Source organism: Cydia splendana, chromosome 27 (assembly GCF_910591565.1).
Source record: "Cydia splendana chromosome 27, ilCydSple1.2, whole genome shotgun sequence".
NCBI lineage: Eukaryota > Metazoa > Arthropoda > Insecta > Lepidoptera > Tortricidae > Cydia > Cydia splendana.
This window is the reverse complement of record NC_085986.1, coordinates 9,635,575-9,652,875: the sequence shown is the minus strand read 5'-3', so window position 1 is coordinate 9,652,875 and position 17,301 is coordinate 9,635,575. Positions and strand designations below refer to the sequence as shown.

General features: G+C 41.1%; 1 protein-coding gene and 1 long non-coding RNA gene across 2 annotated transcripts in view; one reads left to right on the top strand and one right to left on the bottom strand.

Moving 5' to 3' along the window:
- Positions 1-328: 328 nt before the first annotated feature.
- LOC134803773 (hemolymph lipopolysaccharide-binding protein-like) lies at positions 329-16,574 on the bottom strand. The gene is made up of 5 exons (XM_063776609.1): positions 16,523-16,574; positions 7,937-8,137; positions 6,579-6,614; positions 6,187-6,435; positions 329-5,446 (listed from the first exon to the last, which is right to left on the bottom strand). Exons 1-5 carry the CDS (start codon positions 16,548-16,550, stop codon positions 5,289-5,291), a joined length of 672 nt encoding a protein of 223 aa, XP_063632679.1. The 5' UTR covers positions 16,551-16,574; the 3' UTR covers positions 329-5,288.
- Positions 16,036-17,301, top strand: part of LOC134803834 (uncharacterized) — a 103,878-nt gene continuing 102,612 nt past the window's right edge. The window contains exon 1 of the long non-coding RNA XR_010146033.1: positions 16,036-16,157. This is a non-coding gene — a long non-coding RNA (uncharacterized LOC134803834). The remainder of the gene's footprint in view (positions 16,158-17,301) is intronic.

Below are 17,301 nucleotides of genomic sequence, written 5' to 3'. Positions count from 1 at the left end.
GGTCGGTATTATATTGCGCAACGTGTTTTTATTTAATTACATAGGTACACAACACAGCATGTCATGTAAGTATCATTTTTTTTTGTAATGAAACCTAAAAATAAATTCAACTATGAACTAAACAAATTAAACTAAAACTACCTAAAAAGTAAAAGCCTACAAATAGAAAATTGGCCCCATATCTGTGCCGTCCCGTCCGGTAGGGTGCCCAACAGGCTGGCGGCGTTGCCGCGCTGAATGGCAACGCCACTGCTTTGGGCGAGGTAGGTATCGGAGGCGGAGGTTTAAATGTTTTTATACATTTTATTTTTAGTTTTAATGGTGTGTCGATAGATGGCAGTAATTTACTGTGACTACAAAATTTACTATGACAGTAACTCCCTAATATTCTCTATTCAATTTGACTCAATTTGTCTGTGTATACATATACTGACTCACCTCAACCATAGAGTAATAAATAAAACATCACATATTGTTAATTTGCTATTTCCTTAAAACAAAGAGTAGGTAGCAGGTTTGCAAACAAAAAACAATATTACTAAGCTTCGAGCAACACCGGGAAGGGAGTCGGCATTCGCACTATGTTCCCTCTGCCGAAGCACATGCCCACAACTAGCGCGGTGCGTGTTGTGACTCATCCGTACACAAAAAGAGATCGAGGTGTGCAAGATTTGTCTTTGACGTGTGTCATTTTCTATACATAACTGACTTGATATTCTGAGTAGTATGAAACGTGCGCTAGAATCCTGTACCAACAGGACAGAAATTATGACAGCTTGATGACAACAGTAGGGCTACCGCCAATACCGAAAATCGTCAATTGCGGGCATTTTTCTCTGTCACTCTAATTACGCCTTCATTGGAGTAAAAGAGTAAGATCCCCGCAATTTGCGAATTTCGGTTTTCGCGGTAGCCCCTCAGCTGTGGACGGCACTGCTGCCAACATGAGCAACAAAAAGGGATGTGTTGAACATACTGCTAGACATTTTTATCGATATCGATAATTTAAAAAAAATGCGTTGCTTTTCGATTAACTACTACTACTTTTCGTAACTACTATTTTTTTATTAGAAGTTACGAAAAGTATTATTGTAATAAATGATAACAAGTTTTCTTTTTAATTCATTTTATTTGATCGTCATTACAGATTGGATTTTGTTAAGTAGTGACTGTAGTGAGCGAGAAGTGCGACTGTTTGCACGTTTCCCCCCGCAAAAAATGTGAGAACGATTTGTACGGTAAATCGCTTGGGCACCTAAAGTGGCGGATTTGCCCTAAGGCCAAGTAGGCCAGGGCCTAGGGCGGCAAGTTTTTAGGGGCGGCAAATTGTGACAAAAAATTCCCTGATGATAACAAGAAATAACTCAAAATGCAGTCAATATGATGGGTGTTGAGAAAGGGGCGGCTGGGGCCTAGGGCGGTAAAGACTGCAAATCCGCCACTGGGCTCCACCCTCCCGACGTCTCGGAACTGTAGGGAATGCAATCTCGCACCAAGATTGACGATTCGAGATCTCGCACGAAAAATCGGAATCGACATTGGGTGTTTCGAGATCTCGGCGGTCAGACTTTCGAGATCGAGATTAATCTCGACGAGATCGAGATTTCACAAAGTAATTATAAATGTGTTATTTTGATCAAAAATCTCTAACAGTTCCGTATACTTATTTAGGGTACATCATGTTAATATTTTGGAAACAGAAACAACAAATTAAATCAACATTTCATATAAAATCAACTTCTATTAAAAAACAAGAAATTTTTAACTCTAATTTGCGTGTAAGTAAGAAAAAGTGGTAATAATTATTTGTATATTGCATGCAGAGGCACTAAAATGCTCTGTTGATATTTTTGACAAGCACTGAACAACTTACAAAAAATGTAAGGTAGGCGAGCAAAAATCATATAAATAATTGTGGGTACGCTAAGTTTGCCCGATTCTTCCGCACAGAGAGCTCCACAATGAGTTTATCGTCAGGTAAAGCCGGCCGCACACAAAAGCAATGCCTGAACAACACAGAGTATTTAGTAACTGGAGAAGTCATGGCTGTCATTTTCTGTACAAAACAGTCTTGCCGATTTTTGCGGGTGAGGGGACGTCAAATGAATTTCTATTTCTACATGATTTCTACGTAACGTACAGCCATGTCAGAGGGGCTACCGCGAAAACCGAAATTCGCAAATTGCGGGGATCTTTCTCTTTTACTCCAATGAAGGCGTAATTAGAGTGACAGAGAAAAACCGGCCAAGTGCGAGTCGGACTTGCAAACGAAGGGTTCCGTACCATTATCTATAAAAACGGTTACCCATCCTAGTACTGACCCCGCCCGACGTTGCTTAAGGCGACGGTAGCGGTGGGTAAAATTTCAGATTCTGTCAATTTACCCCATTTCACACACAAGCGCAATACACGCACACTACCTCACTTTACTGGGACAGGTCAGTGACCCATCACGTTTTTTTAAGATTGGACTTTTAGTTTAGTATTGACCACTAGCCTCCTTTGAGGGTAAAAGCGTTCCATTGAAAGATGAAAGAGAAACAATGCATTTAATCTTGCTTTCCTTAAATCGGTATCGCTAAACAATAGCGGTACTAAACTACTTATACGTTCACGAAATCGGTATCTGCATAACTTGATTGTTAGTAAACTAACCTGCAATAATATGTTACGCCATTAGCGCCAACTTTGCCTCCAGGGAAACTTTGCCCAAAACGACAATTTTAAACAAATTCGTTAATGTAGAAAAAAATATAATAGTTATGGCCACCCTGCTATTTTTAGTAGAAAATAGGTTATATTTCTGACAAAACTACATACCAAACTTGTGCATAACTTGACTTGGGAATTTTGAGTTTGAGCGAGTTGCCTAATATAGGGTATATTTCGGCGGGCAAAAAATTTATAAATAATGAATGCAAGTAGAAAAAATTGAGAACCCTTTGACAAATATTTCCGGGTTTGAGTTATAACACATGAAGCATACATTATGTCTATTGAGATTTAAACTAAAAAGGCCTAAATACACAAAAGTTTTAGCGGTGGGCAAAGTAATCCGGTAATTTGGCATCCATACCAACATTGCCCACCACCAAAAACGGATTAGGGTTGTCACTTTCATCTAATTTACCCAACTTCGCAAGTAAAAGAAGGTTATGTTTGTACACTAAAATAAGTTTATAAATATATACTGTGTTTATTTGTCTTATTATCCTTTATTTAGATGTTTTATCCCGTTAACGAATGAAAAACACAACAAAAATCATATTATTAAACTATTGTAACAGATTTTCTCAAAAGTGACAACCCTAGCCTTTGTAAAATGCTTAGGCGAGCCTTATTTGGAAATGGGCAAAAACGGGTAGGCAACATTGCCCAGCAAATTTATTTAAAAGTTTTTACACTTATGTGCTAAGTTATTAACAGGGAATGGTAGGATTGCCCAAAACCTTTAAGTGATCCTTAGACATCAGACATCATCATCATACGAGCTGTATTTGAATACCAAATTGACGTGGGCAATGTTGGCAAAAACCCCGGATATCTTTGCCCGCCCTCTAAAACGCAAAAAAATTGGTAAAAACAAGATAATTTTTTTTTTCATATAAACTGATGCGTTTGATCACAATGGACGTGCTGAGCAAAAAAAGTCATATGATGTGAAGTTTTTTGAGAAATTCGTTTTAAAAAAAAAGCGGGCAAAGTTGGTGGTAATGACGGTACCTACTCTTCGAAGGCCGCAAAAATATGTGACATGGTCTTATGGTTCTACAAATAAGATCGTGTCAGATATTTTTGCGGCCTTCGTTGTGTAACATAAATTGCAGGTGACTGTACATTTGGAATAATTATTTTATTTAGTTTCAACGAAAGTTTCAAGTTTAGTACGAAAATACTTCAGATATGCAATATGCACAAAATGTAGATCTAATCGAAATAAAACATTGCTTTTTATAGGTAATTTATAAAACATTTGATACATAGGTATACATAACTAAAGATGAGTCTTTAAACTTTTTTCATTTTAAGCGAGTTTTGAAGGAAAATAATACTTAAATTCGACTGTAATTGTAGAGAATAACAGCAAATTAAAAATATAATGGCATGAAGAGTCGGTACTCGGTTTCTTCGTGAACAAATTTACGTGTAATTTAATGCAATTATTAAACATTTATTGAACGAATTATGGTTACAAAGTGAGATCTAAATCGAAAACCTCATATACCGGCCCCTTGTTTGGGAGCCCCACTTAAATCTTTATTTTATTCTGTTTTTAGTATTTGTTGTTATAGCGGCAACAGAAATACATCATCTGTGAAAATGTCAACTGTTCTGCTATCACGGTTCGTGAGATACAGCCTGGTAACAGACAGACGGACGGACGGACGGACGGACGGACGGACGGACGGACGGACAGCGAAGTCTTAGTAATAGGGTCCCGTTTTAACCTTTGGGTACGGAACCCTAAAAAACGGCCGTTTATTCGGAACGTTTCCTTTCTAATCCAAAAGGCCTATAGTTGCTGAATCGACTACTTTCCTACTGATGTCGCTTACGAACGTTATTCTTTATTCAAGCTGTATCGATGTAAATAAATCAAAATAAATAATAAAAAAGAAACGAAAAAAAAAAAGCAAAAAAAAAAACGGTCACCCATCCAAGTACTGACCACTCCCGACGTTGCTTAACTTTGGTCAAAAATCACGTTTGTTGTATGGGAGCCCCATTTAAATCTTTATTTTATTCTGTTTTTAGTATTTGTTGTTATAGCGGCAACAGAAATACATCATCTGTGAAAATTTCAACTGTCTAGCTATCACGGTTCGTGAGATACAGCCTGGTGACAGACGGACGGACGGACGGACAGCGAAGTCTTAGTAATAGGGTCCCGTTTTACCCTTTGGGTACGGAACCCTAAAAATGCCCGCAATTTGCGAACTTCGATTTTCGCGGTTATAGCCCAGTCCATACAAAAGTTTGCACAATTGTGCAAGGTTTTCGGCAGAGGGGTAAGCTCTCAAAAGGCGACTCCAGTTATTAAATGCTCTAAGGAACAACATGAATCTAAGGTCAAAAAGATTACTCTAAACAAAGTAATTCACACGGATCAAACTTACAATGTCGTTCGAGATCTCGAAAATATTAATCGAGATCTCAACCAAGATTGCATAAATCGAGATTTCCTGTCAACGAGATTTAATCTCATAAATTCGTGCGAGATCTCGCGAGATCTCGAAATTGCGAGATCGAGATTGCATTCCCTCGGAAGCCAGTGTTGCTCGGAGTTACTAAGGAATCTCGCAAATGAACGGATAAGGTTTAAAGCATGGGCAGTCGTTGAGTCGGCCGCTCCACCGCAAGATGGAGCCACAGTCTTCGATTCCGCCTAAGTTGTTAGGCTCCCATGCGGTCCATCCGTCGAATCCTGCTGCGGCCAGCGAGTCACCTGTTAATGAAACGTGCGACATTCAGTGGATGTGGAGTGGATCATCTTTTAAAAAAGGTGTGCTTTTCTACATTTGTTTGGTTTTTTTATTTTTTAGATGATGTTATTGTGTGGTCTTTTTTGAGACCTGGGGGCCGATTTTTGAATTTTGAGCGCTCGATTTCGTCCCTCAGAAATCGGTGCAAAAGGGCGAAAGCTAATTTTTGAAATACGACCGATAGAAATTGGGAGTCGAGTGGTATTGACCACTCGTTTTAAATTCTAGTAGTAGAATTTAAATGCCTAGTAGAGGAGATATTATTGAATGAAATACACGAAATCGAGCGATCGATCTTCAAAAATCGGCCTCCTGTGCAATATAAAGGGTTAAAAATGTCTTTAAAAGTGGAAAAATTACTGCCTTGGGCGAGACTTGAACTCACGGCCTCTGGATCGATACTCCAGCGCCCTGCCAACTGTCTGTATGTCGGTCGCAGACGTTTCTGCTTGTTAAAAATTAATTTAAAAATATGTCGTTGAAATTTGCTGAGTACTTACTTTACGATCCTCCATCCTGACACAGTTCACGCTACATTACACGACGATTACATTAAAAACTTTAGGTACTTAAGCTTAGAATAAATTTAAAAGTGGAAAAAATTACTGTCTTAGGTGAGACCTGAACTCACGGCCTCTGGATCGAAACTCCAGCGCTCTGCCATATGAGCCACCAAGGTTTAGGTACTACACATTTTTCTTACCGTGTATAGTCACCCAATCGTTTCCACTCTTTTTAAAGCCAATCATAGCGACTTCGGTATCATAAGCACCAACGATCGTATCCTTCTGGTTGTTCTTGTAAATTCGATGGAGTGCTTGAGATTCGGTGTCGCTGTTGATGACCGCCAGGTCTGCCCCCTCGTGGCGACACGTGGCCCGCGCGGCGTCCCAGGGCTTCGCGACCCGGTGGAACTTGTAGCAGCCGCCGGTCTGCGGCTCCCGCTCGTATCCTGACACAATATGACTTATGTAACAATACCGACGTTTAGTCGGGTCTAGCCCTATACTGAATTAACAAATTCGGTCAAAAGTTTATGCCCTAAAAATGTACGCGAACAATATACTTACATAAATTTATTAAATTAGAACGTACCGTTTTTACCGCAAATAGCGATTCTCTGTGATTCGTCTGTATAATAAAAAAAATCTTATTTTATTTCACATTGGCTGGTCAATTACTTATAACTTATGTTCATTAAGATTGTGCCCAATGTTCTCAATAAATGCCAAAAACCGTTTGACGATTTAAGTACGCAGTTGTGCCCAATGTGATAAAAAAAGAACAAAATATATCGACTCAAAAACTATGCTGTCCTATTAATTTACTGTTATGTTTATTTTAACAAAAAATGTCTAGGGCAGGAACCACTAAAATATAAGTGTGCTTAATTGAGAACATTGGGCAGAACTAAATGTCTACAAATCACCGTTATCTGCACAAAGATTTCAAAAGTAAAGAAAAGCCCGTCCATATATTTAATTCCGAGCGAGAATTATGATTTCTGCACCACCGATCGAACTGGTCTATTAGTGCCCTCGAGACCACGTCTTTAACGAAGTAATATAGTTTAAGCAAAGAGAATAGAGTGTATAGAGATAGAACGCCATTTGACTTTGATCCTTATACTTTCACTGATTATGTGTTAATTTGTTAAATTAAAAATTAACGCCATCTACTCGAAAGTAGGCTGAAGGTTATGGCACCATCGCTCGAAAAGAGTGCACCATATCTATCAGTGAAAAAATAAGGATCAAAGTCAAATTAGCACAATCTAAGGACTAACCTCGAAATCTCTAGAAGAGTCCTTTAATTTGGTATGTATGTTAATTAAAGGTCTCTTGGGGACCTCGAAGAACCGCCACCTTGGAAAATGTGTACCATCTTGGAGAAAATTGCATTTTACTCGGAATCTAAGTTCTCTATTACAATATGACGTAATGCAACATTAAAGCCAATTAAATTCTACACAAAAAGTCTTGGACACCTTGCGGAAAAATCACAAATAGTGCAAGTAATTAAATACAACAGTGCAAGTAATTAAATACAATAGTACAAGTAATCAAATTAGACATCAATAATCTCTACGATCCCTGTTTGCTTTGCGTGTCTTAAAATTTTAGCTTCGGGGACCACGGAGATCAGACGTCATCTTTGAAAGTATACGCCTTTATAGAATTTTTGTTATTTTTTTCACTATCAATTTGAGCAGCAGCGTCTGGAAGACCTAGATGCTAAGCGTCATATCCGCAAGACGCGACCTAAGCCCTCCTACACATACACCCGCAACTCGAGTAGACAACTCCATTGCGCAGCGTGTGACCGCATCTTCAAGACAAAGTTTGGTTTTGCGAGCCACAGTAGGGCATTTCATAATCCGGATAAGAATTGTTGATGGAGTCGCCTTGCCGGATGCGGCAAGGAAGGAAGAGAGAGAGTATTTTTTCACTAACCATCTGTAGTGGTAATCTCCGACGTCCCAACGCAAGGCCCGTAGTACAGAATAAACCAGTCCTGGAACGGGGTGGAGGGATGCTTGCACTTGTACTCGCAGATGCTGTGGTACGTGGCGTGGTCGTTGGCGCAATATTCGAAGACCGGTTTGCAGCCGCACGGTGCACGTGGGCTCGCTACCGCTAAACTTAACAGACTCACTGAAATGCAAGCAAAAGTTATATAGAATTTTTCTACTCGTCGACAGCGTCGACTATAATGGTTGAATTCATATACAAAACTGTAATTGCGTACTTTTCATGTATGGGCTCCCAACTCCACTATAGTCAACAATAATGACTGCTAGAAACAATAACTTGTTCGTATCTGTTGATGATGAAAACTGCAGATTCTTGATATTAACATTTATTTCTTGGAAAGTTACATGCTAAGCTATTTCTATTTTAATTTTTAGGGATGCGCGCGCGCGCTCGTCTTGGTCGTTGTCTAGGCTCTGGCGCGGGGCCGTCCCCCGCGGCCTTCTTTCCCCTCTGTCGCCTTACGCGGTAGGACCGGTCCTGGACAGTATCAAAACTGAAATCTTACTTAGTCTCTGCTGCGTATTATCACGTATTATTCGTTGCGTGATTTCTTAAGTAAAAAGTATGTACCTACCTAGTTATTAAAAAAATCATACTCCACAAAAATAAGCATGTGATATATGTATAGGTACCACAAAATTATTGTTTTATACGTAGGTTGTTCCATAAGTCTTGCAAAAGTGTAACTTCTTATTAAGCTTTTTCAAAATAATAACCATCACTGTTTATACACTTATGCATGCGTTCAAACCATGTATCAAACAGGATCTTCCACCGCTCCTCTGTGACACTGGCGCAGGCTTCATCCCATGCACTCAATAGTTCGTCATCAGTCGCAAACCGTCGTCCTTTTAACTGGCTCTTGATCAGCGGGAAGAGACCAAAATCGCACGGTGCAAGTTCGGGGCTATAAGACGGGTGGTCCAGCACAGTAAGCCCCGATTGCTCCAAAAACTGAGTTTGATCGCTCGATGAGCAGGAGCATTATCATGGTGAAAGTGCCAACTGCCCAGTTGAGAGTTTGGCCGCAGTTTCTTCAGCTCGCAGAGGACTTGAGGCAAGCAAACCTCAGTGTACCAGGTAGCATTGACAGTCTTCTCCTTGTCTAGTACAACTCTAGCTACAATGCCTTTTACTCCGAAGAAAACTGCGATCATTCTTTTTTTAACTGACCTTTGTTGTTTGACCTGTGTTGGAGTTGGCTCGTCCTCGAACACCCAGATTTTCGATTTTGATTTACTTGGAACGTCAAAATAGTAGAGCCAAGTTTCATCTCCAGTCACGATTGAGTTAACATCCTTAGATCGGCCCGATCGAGTGGTACTTTTTCAGCATTTTCTTGCACCACTCTACGCGCGCCTTGCGCTGACTGTCGTTGAGACTGTGAGGGACCCAGAGAGAACATAACTTTTTAGATCTTCGTGTAAAATTGAATTAAGTGTTGATGCACTGATGTTGAGAATCTCCTCAATCTGTCTGCACGTAATTCGCCTATTAATAGTTATCAGTTTTCTAACAGCGTCTATGTTTTCTTGGGTCCTGATTGTAATGGGTCGGCCCGGTCTTTCGTAGCAAATATAATTTAGACGACGACGTCTAAATTATATTTGCCTCTTTGGAATTCCTTGTACCACCTGAATACGGTAGAAAGGGAAGGGCACTCTTTACCAAAGGCACCGAACATTTCCTCGTGGCACTCTTGGTAAGATAATCCACGTTTGAAATTGTAATAGAAAATCACTCTGTACTCGCGGTTGCCGAGACTAGCCATTTTCACTAATGTTACGATCTATTTACCGAATATCACTGCTGGCAGTCTCAACAAACACATCATGTAAGAACTTGTTATTAGTGGCAGATAACCATACGCTCAGTCATACATGTCAAAACTTGTTAGTTTCCTTCCATTGCAAGACTTATGGAACCTACGTATGTAGGTAATTATGTGTGTGATTTACTATTAATAATTGTGATATATTTTTATGATGTGACGTGTAAAATTATTATTTTATAAATAAATTAATTGAAATTGAAATGCTGTAGTCAACTATAATGAATTTGACCAACTACGTGCCTCCAGGCGGCTTAGTACGGTTGCGTTTTTATCCCTTGTCATCATGCCTGTCACGTTCTAACAAGTATGTAAGTGCGAAAGGGCCGCGCATAGTGATAGTCGATAAAAATGGAACCGTGCTCAGCCCGCAGGTCCAGTGGAAAAGACACCAACGCGCTAATATTTCATGAGTAATATGCACGCGTTGATGTCTTTTGTACTACTGAGTACTGAGATACCTAATTTCCTCTAATTAAATCATCATCATCATCATCTCAGCCATAAGACGTCCACTGCTGAACATAGGCCTCCCCCTTGGACCTCCATACGTGCCGGTTGGAAGCGACCCGCATCCAGCGTCTTCCGGCGACCTTAACAAGATCGTCTGTCCATCTTGTGGGTGGACGTCCTACGCTGCGCTTGCTAGTCCGTGGTCTCCACTCGAGCACTTTTCGACCCCATCGGCCATCTTCTCTGCGTGCAATGTGGCCTGCCCATTGCCACTTCAGCTTGCTAATCCGGTGGGCTATGTCGGTGACTTTAGTTCGTCTACGGATCTCCTCATTTCTGATTCGATCACGTAGAGAAACTCCGAGCATAGCCCTCTCCATAGCTCGTTGAGCGACTTTAAGTTTTGAGATGAGGCCGATAGTGAAAGACCACGTTTCGGAGCCGTAAGTCATCACTGGTAACACACATTGATTAAAGACTTTCGTCTTGAGGCACTGAGGTATGTCGGACGAAAAGACATTACGTAGTTTCCCGAACGCTGCCCAACCGAGTTGGATTCGGCGGTTGACCTCTTTCTCGAAGTTGGACCTACCTAATTGGACTACTTGTCCTAGGTAGATGTACGAGTCAACAACTTCGAGTACCGAGTTCCCAACAGAGACTGGGATGGGCACAACATTGGCATTTGACATAAGTTTCGTCTTGTCCATGTTCATTTTCAAGCCCACCCGTTGTGAAACTCGGTTGAGGTCATCGAGCATCATGCTGAGTTCCTCCATCGACTTTGCCATGACTACGATATCGTCGGCAAACCGAAGGTGAGTGATGTATTCGCCGTTGATGTTGATGCCAAGTCCTTCCCATTCCAGGAGCTTGAAGGCGTCTTCCATTACGGCAGTAAACAGTTTCGGAGAGATAACGTCTCCCTGCCTTACGCCTCTTCGCAATGGAATCGCCCTCGTGCTCTGCTCCTGTACTCGGACCGACATGGTGGCGTTACTATACAAACACTTCAACACTTCGATGTACCGATAGTCAATATGGCATCGCTGAAGAGACTCAAGCACCGCCCATGTTTCCACCGAATCGAAGGCTTTCTCATAGTCCACAAACGCTAAGCATAATGGCAAGTTATACTCTTCGGTCTTCTGTATAACTTGCCGCAGCGTATGGATGTGGTCTATGGTACTATAGCCTTTTCGGAAACCGGCTTGTTCGGGAGGCTGGAAGTCATCAAGTCTGTGTTCGAGACGGTTCGTGATGACCCTTGAAAACAGCTTATAGACATGGCTCAGAAGCGTGATGGGTCTGTAGTTCTTCAATAGGTTGTTATCACCTTTTTTGAAGAACAGCACCACCTCGCCTCTATTCCATGTTTCAGGCGTTATGCCCTCGGACAAGACGGAATTAAAGAGCTTCTGGAGGACTTTAAGTACCGGTGTTCCACCCGCTCTCAGAAGCTCTGAAGTGATTCCGTCTTTGCCCGGCGCCTTGTTGTTCTTAAGCTGCTTCAGGGCCATCCTAATCTCGTACAGACTGATGTCCGGGATATCTTCGGTATAATGTCGGGACAGCTTGGCTCTTGGATCTCCTACCAAGCTGTCAACGGGCTTTGCGATCGAAGTGTATAACTGTCCATAGAACCTCTCAATCTCACCTAAAACCTCCGCTTTGCTCGACGCTATGCTGCCATCTTCCCGTTTCAGCTTTGTCAGCTGGCTTTGCCCAATAGACTTGTCCTTTGCGAACACTTTGGAGCCTTGGTTTCGCTCAATAGTCTCTTTAATACGGTTAGTATTAAAGAGACGCAGATCATGTCGCAAGGACTTAGATATACGTCTATTGAGCTGCCTATATGACTCCGCGTCATCGGGAGACTGCAACTGTAGCGAGCGTCGTTCAGCCATGAGGTTTAAGGTTTGCTCGGTCAATTTCTGAGGTCTATCTTTACGGCGGGATCTAAAAAACTTAGACCCTACTGTGTGGACAGTTTCCACTAGCCCGTCGTTGATTTCGTCCACTGAAGCCAAGTTCTCTAGGCAAGCAAAGCGGTTAGAGAGCTCGAGTTGAAAGCTTTCGGGGTTTTGAACATAGGCTCGAGTAGGTCGGAGCGTAGACTTCATCAGGCTGGACCTTTCAAGTTTAATATTGATATTCAGTGTGCCTCTTACGATTCGGTGATCACTACCGGTCTTTACCCTGTTGATCACAGAGACATCACTGAATATCCGTTTCTTGTCGGTCATGATGAAGTCTATCTCGTTTCTCGTGGAACCGTCAGGACTCATCCAGGTCCATTTCCTGTGAGGCGGCTTCTGGAAGAAAGAGTTCATCATGAAGAGTTCCTCTCTCTCCAGAAAGTCGGCCAGCCTCTGACCCCTAGGGTTCCGTTGCCCATACCCAAATTGCCCCACTCTCAACTCATCCCCGCTTCTCTTGCCCAACTTTGCGTTGAAGTCCCCCATAACAACAGTAAAGTAGGTTTTAGAAGTATGTATGGCCCTACTTACGTCCTCATACATAGCTTCTACTTCATCATCGGAGTGTGACGAGGTCGGTGCGTATACCTGAATGACCTTCAGCGAATATCTTTTGGATATTCTGAGTATTAGGTATACCACCCTGCTCGACACACTGTCGATGGTTATTATGTTGTTTACGAGGGACTTGTGAACGAGAAACCCGACACCACCTTGGGACTGTTGGTCGCCCTCCCGGTGGTAGAGCAAGTTACCAGACTTCAGGGTTGTCGTGTCCTCCCCCTCTCTACGGACTTCGCATAACCCTACAATGTCCCAGTGTAACCTGCTCAGTTCCTCTTCCAGCTCGCAGATCTTTTCGTCAGTCCTCATAGTGCGTATGTTGTGTGTTACCAGGGCCAGTCGTCGTCGGGGCGGGTAGCCGGATCTTTGCCGGAGATTCTTAGCACCCCTGACCCCGCTAATGCCCTGACCGCTACCATAGCCAGAGCACCGGGGGTCGCCGGAACCTCGGGGCCGTGGTTCTATTGTGCTCATCATGATGGGGGGTGAATGCCATAATCGCCACGCTTGGCAGGCGGGTTGGCGATCGCAGTCGAGTACACCGAATTTGAGGGACGCTGCTGCCCGTCCACCGGTGGTCTTGGACGTAGTTTAAGGACATACCCGGGTCCCTAAATCCCGGGTAATTAAATACTTAGGTTTTATAGTAGAAAGTGTTATTTTAGATGTCTTGTAGAAAAAGTATTGTATACAATAATGATATAAGGGAACATCCATTAATTACGTCACACGAATTTCTAGGTTTTTTTACCCCTCCCCCCCTCCTTGTCACACTTGGTCACATTTTACAAACCCCTCCCCCCCTGGTGTGACGTCACATTTTAGGCAATTTTGTTTTCAACGAAATCGACAATATTAACTCGGCATTATTTTTTCCATATAAAAATATTTTTGATATATAAATATTAGTAAATTTATAACACAACGATAGTTACATCCAAAATCTCATTATTCAAGCTTTTCAATCTCGTACCTGATCATTAGGTAAATGCTAAACAGGGTACTCGATTGAAGGCTCTCTATTATATCACCATTGTATAATAGTTATTTACGATACAAGTGCGAAAAATAGGAAATCCGCAGCTAGTGTAGAATCTTAAAACACAGCCGAAGGGGCACGACTCAATGCGTCATTAAAGAGTTCCGTTCTGATCATCATCAGCAGTTCCACTTCATCAAATGTCTCTTTTAACTCTTTCTTCAATGTAAATGCTGATGCTTTGGTAATAAAATCACTACATATATGCATTATGTATAATCATAATCATAAATTTATTTCATAGAATATGGTATGTACGGTCAGCCAAGAAAGTGGTCTACCACTTTCTTGGTATGCGCTTAAGATTTGAGGAGTTACCTCAATTCCTCATGGATCCCATTATCAGAACTAAGTTTTGACAAAAACGGGACCAATCTTATTGTCTTTGGTATGGGTATACCTAATACATACAATAAAAAAAATCAAAATCGGTCTAGAAATTACGTAGGTATGGAGTAACAAAAATTAAAAAAAACATAAAACCGAATTGTGATCTGGCCCCTATTCCACCACGGTGATAGGTGCGTCAATTGTCGACATCACTGTTACTGACGACCGGGCCTCCATATACTACGGTAACCGCTTTCCATTGGACGGGCGGTGTGCTTGTTTGCCACCAACATATTAATTAAAAAAAAAACTCAATTATAGCACCAATAAATAAGTACTTATTTTGCGAAGCTAATGACAATTGTCATAAGAAACACGACAATTGTCACGAAATTCCGACAGAGAACTCATTTCATGTCAAGAATTACCGAAAGTTCTATTAAATCGTGTGCAAAATTGTCATCATCATCTCATAAACTTCACTAGAGAAATACCTGTTTTTTTGCCGATATAATAAAGATTTTTTAATTAATACAATGATGGTGGCAAACAGGAATACGGCCCGCCTGATGGTAAGCGGTAACCGTAGCCCATGGATGCCTGTGACGTCGGCAACAGTGACATTTGTCGAATTGTCGCACCTGTCGCCGTGGTGAAATAGGGGCCTGAAAGTCGGTTAAAAAGAGGCGATGTTTACAAGAAAAAACGCATCTAGATTTTTGAATTTTTCAAACGGTTTTCTTGTTTTTAAGACGAAAAAGGACGAAGTCACGTGACTGCCTCTCCATACAAACGTAGTCCCCATTTTCTTCTATGAACATTGACATTATAGAAATTTTTGGGTTATTTGACTATTAAACAAATGAAAATGAAGTCTACGTTTGTATGGTGAAGTAGTCCACTATCCTTGAAATTATAATATATTAAATAGTGTCCGACCGAAACATGTTTTTTTGCCGAAACCGAAACCGAAACCGAATGTTCGGCTTTGGCTCTAGTTTCGGCCGAAACCGAAACCGAAACCGAAACGAAAAAATGTCATAAAACCGCTTTTACACACATATTATGGGGCTGTCAACACCCAATGTCCTTGAAATTGATGTTACTTAAGCAGTTTTTTAAGAAAATTACTAGAGTTAGACCAAGATAATTCTGCAACGATTATTTTATTTTAAACGTCAAAACTTCTATGAAATTATGACGTATAAATAACATTTGCACTAGTTTCACTGCGTATGCTATCAAAATGATTGCAGAATTTTCTTGGTCTAACTCTATTCATTCACCAGTCAAGCCAACATGTAGATACAGGGTCAAACAAAAACGCGAGCGCAGCGAGCGCGAATTTTTTGTTGACAATATCGCAAGGCCGGCTACCGATCTTCACCTGGGCCTAAACGTCCGAAGTGCCCCAGTGAGGCGAACTTTCATGCGAAGTCAAAGCCGTAAGTAGGATAAGTAGTTGAGCACAGACTCCAACCAATGTCCATTGTATTAAAAAGCGAGATACATATTTCTTTGAGCGCTGGTGGCCTAGCGGTAAGAGCGTGCGACTTTTAATCCGAAGGTCGCAGGTACAAACCCCGGCTCGTACCAATAAGTTTTTCGAAAGTTATATACGAAATATCATTTGATATTTACTATTTTCTTTTCGGTGAAGGAAAAACATCGTGAGGAAGCCGGACTAGTCCCGATAAGGTCTAGTTTACTCTCTGGGTGCTAGTGCCTACGCCAATTCTTGGGATTAGTTGTCAATTTGACCCCAGGCTCCCATGAGCCGTGGCAAAAATTCCGGGATTACGCGAGGAAGATGATGAGTTTTCTTATTATTCATTTGCCCAGGCCCAGTAACATGCGACAGTGCTATCTCATTTACTCCGATACAATTAGACAGTGTGCGCGATATAGGTATTAACAGCCTCTTAAGACTGCGTCGACCGTCTAGTGGCGCCCTCATTAGTGGAATTGTGTTTTATACAATTAATAATAATAATTAACCAATTAATTTCTATACCTATACATGAATCAGTATATGTAGGTACATATTAATATTGTTGTCCTACTTATTCCCCAACTTTTGGTCTTTGTCACATAGTTTAGTTTCATAGTACGAAGTACCATTTCGTAAGTTTCGGCCCGGCCGAAAGGTTCGGCCGTTTTTTGGCCGAAACCGAAACTACAGCCGAAACATGATTTTTTGGCCGAAACTAGCCGAAACCGAAACCGAACCTTCGGTCGGACACTAATATTAAATGATACAAACGCCGCAAGATACTGACAACGATTTAAATAACATAATTCGTACTTACTAATACTAAGCGCCAATACTGTTTCCATGTCTGCCTCGGCCGCTGCCACTGATTAATTTGATTAAATGATTAGACTTGCATAATGGAAATTTGTTACTAATTAGTTTCGTACACTCAAGCTCATTACTCATAACCAACCCATTATCAAGAGTATTAAACTCCGTGCATTCTTATTTGCTTTATTTGACACATTACGACTGACGTATATAGAGATGTAACTAACCCAAATCGAATGTTACAGCAAGCGATTACGATTGGATGGCACGTAGACTGAGGTATCGAATTGTGACGTAAGTATATTGAATTTTTATTTGAGATTTAAATAAAGCTAGAATTATATGGTTTTCCCGCAATGTAAATGCATACCGAGCACACCGACCGAGTAGGTCGCACCCATCGTCAAAATCGAAACTAACTGGGGATCTATTTTAAAGTTTATTTATGTTATTTCTGTGTCAAATTTGTTGTCTGTTAGGTGACGATAAATATATCCATCTTTACGGTTAATTATCCACCTTTTCCTTATTTTTATTAAAAGAAAAATTCATATCTATTTACTTAGACGACTACCGATTCATAACGGTGGCGTCCGGCCAACCCTAAATTAAAAAAAAAAAGACGTAGAACGTAAACGATCGCAGCGCAATTGTCTTCCTTTGTGATTTCGATGTACAAGACATTTTACGTTGTATTGCTGTTGTGAGCGACATGTGTCAAATAACGCAAATAAGAATGCACGGAGTTATAGTATGTAATAATCGACAACTGTAAAATTGGGG

Bases quoted from the DNA above. Each gene is read 5' to 3' on its own strand.
- LOC134803773 (XM_063776609.1), bottom strand. From the start codon at position 16,550: ATGGAAACAGTATTGGCGCTTAGTATTA. The intron at 6,615-7,936 runs GTTAGTGAAAAA...TTTATTATACAG, and splicing joins GGAGATTACCACTACAGATG to ACGAATCACAGAGAATCGCT. The intron at 6,436-6,578 runs GTACGTTCTAAT...ATATTGTGTCAG, and splicing joins CGCTATTTGCGGTAAAAACG to GATACGAGCGGGAGCCGCAG.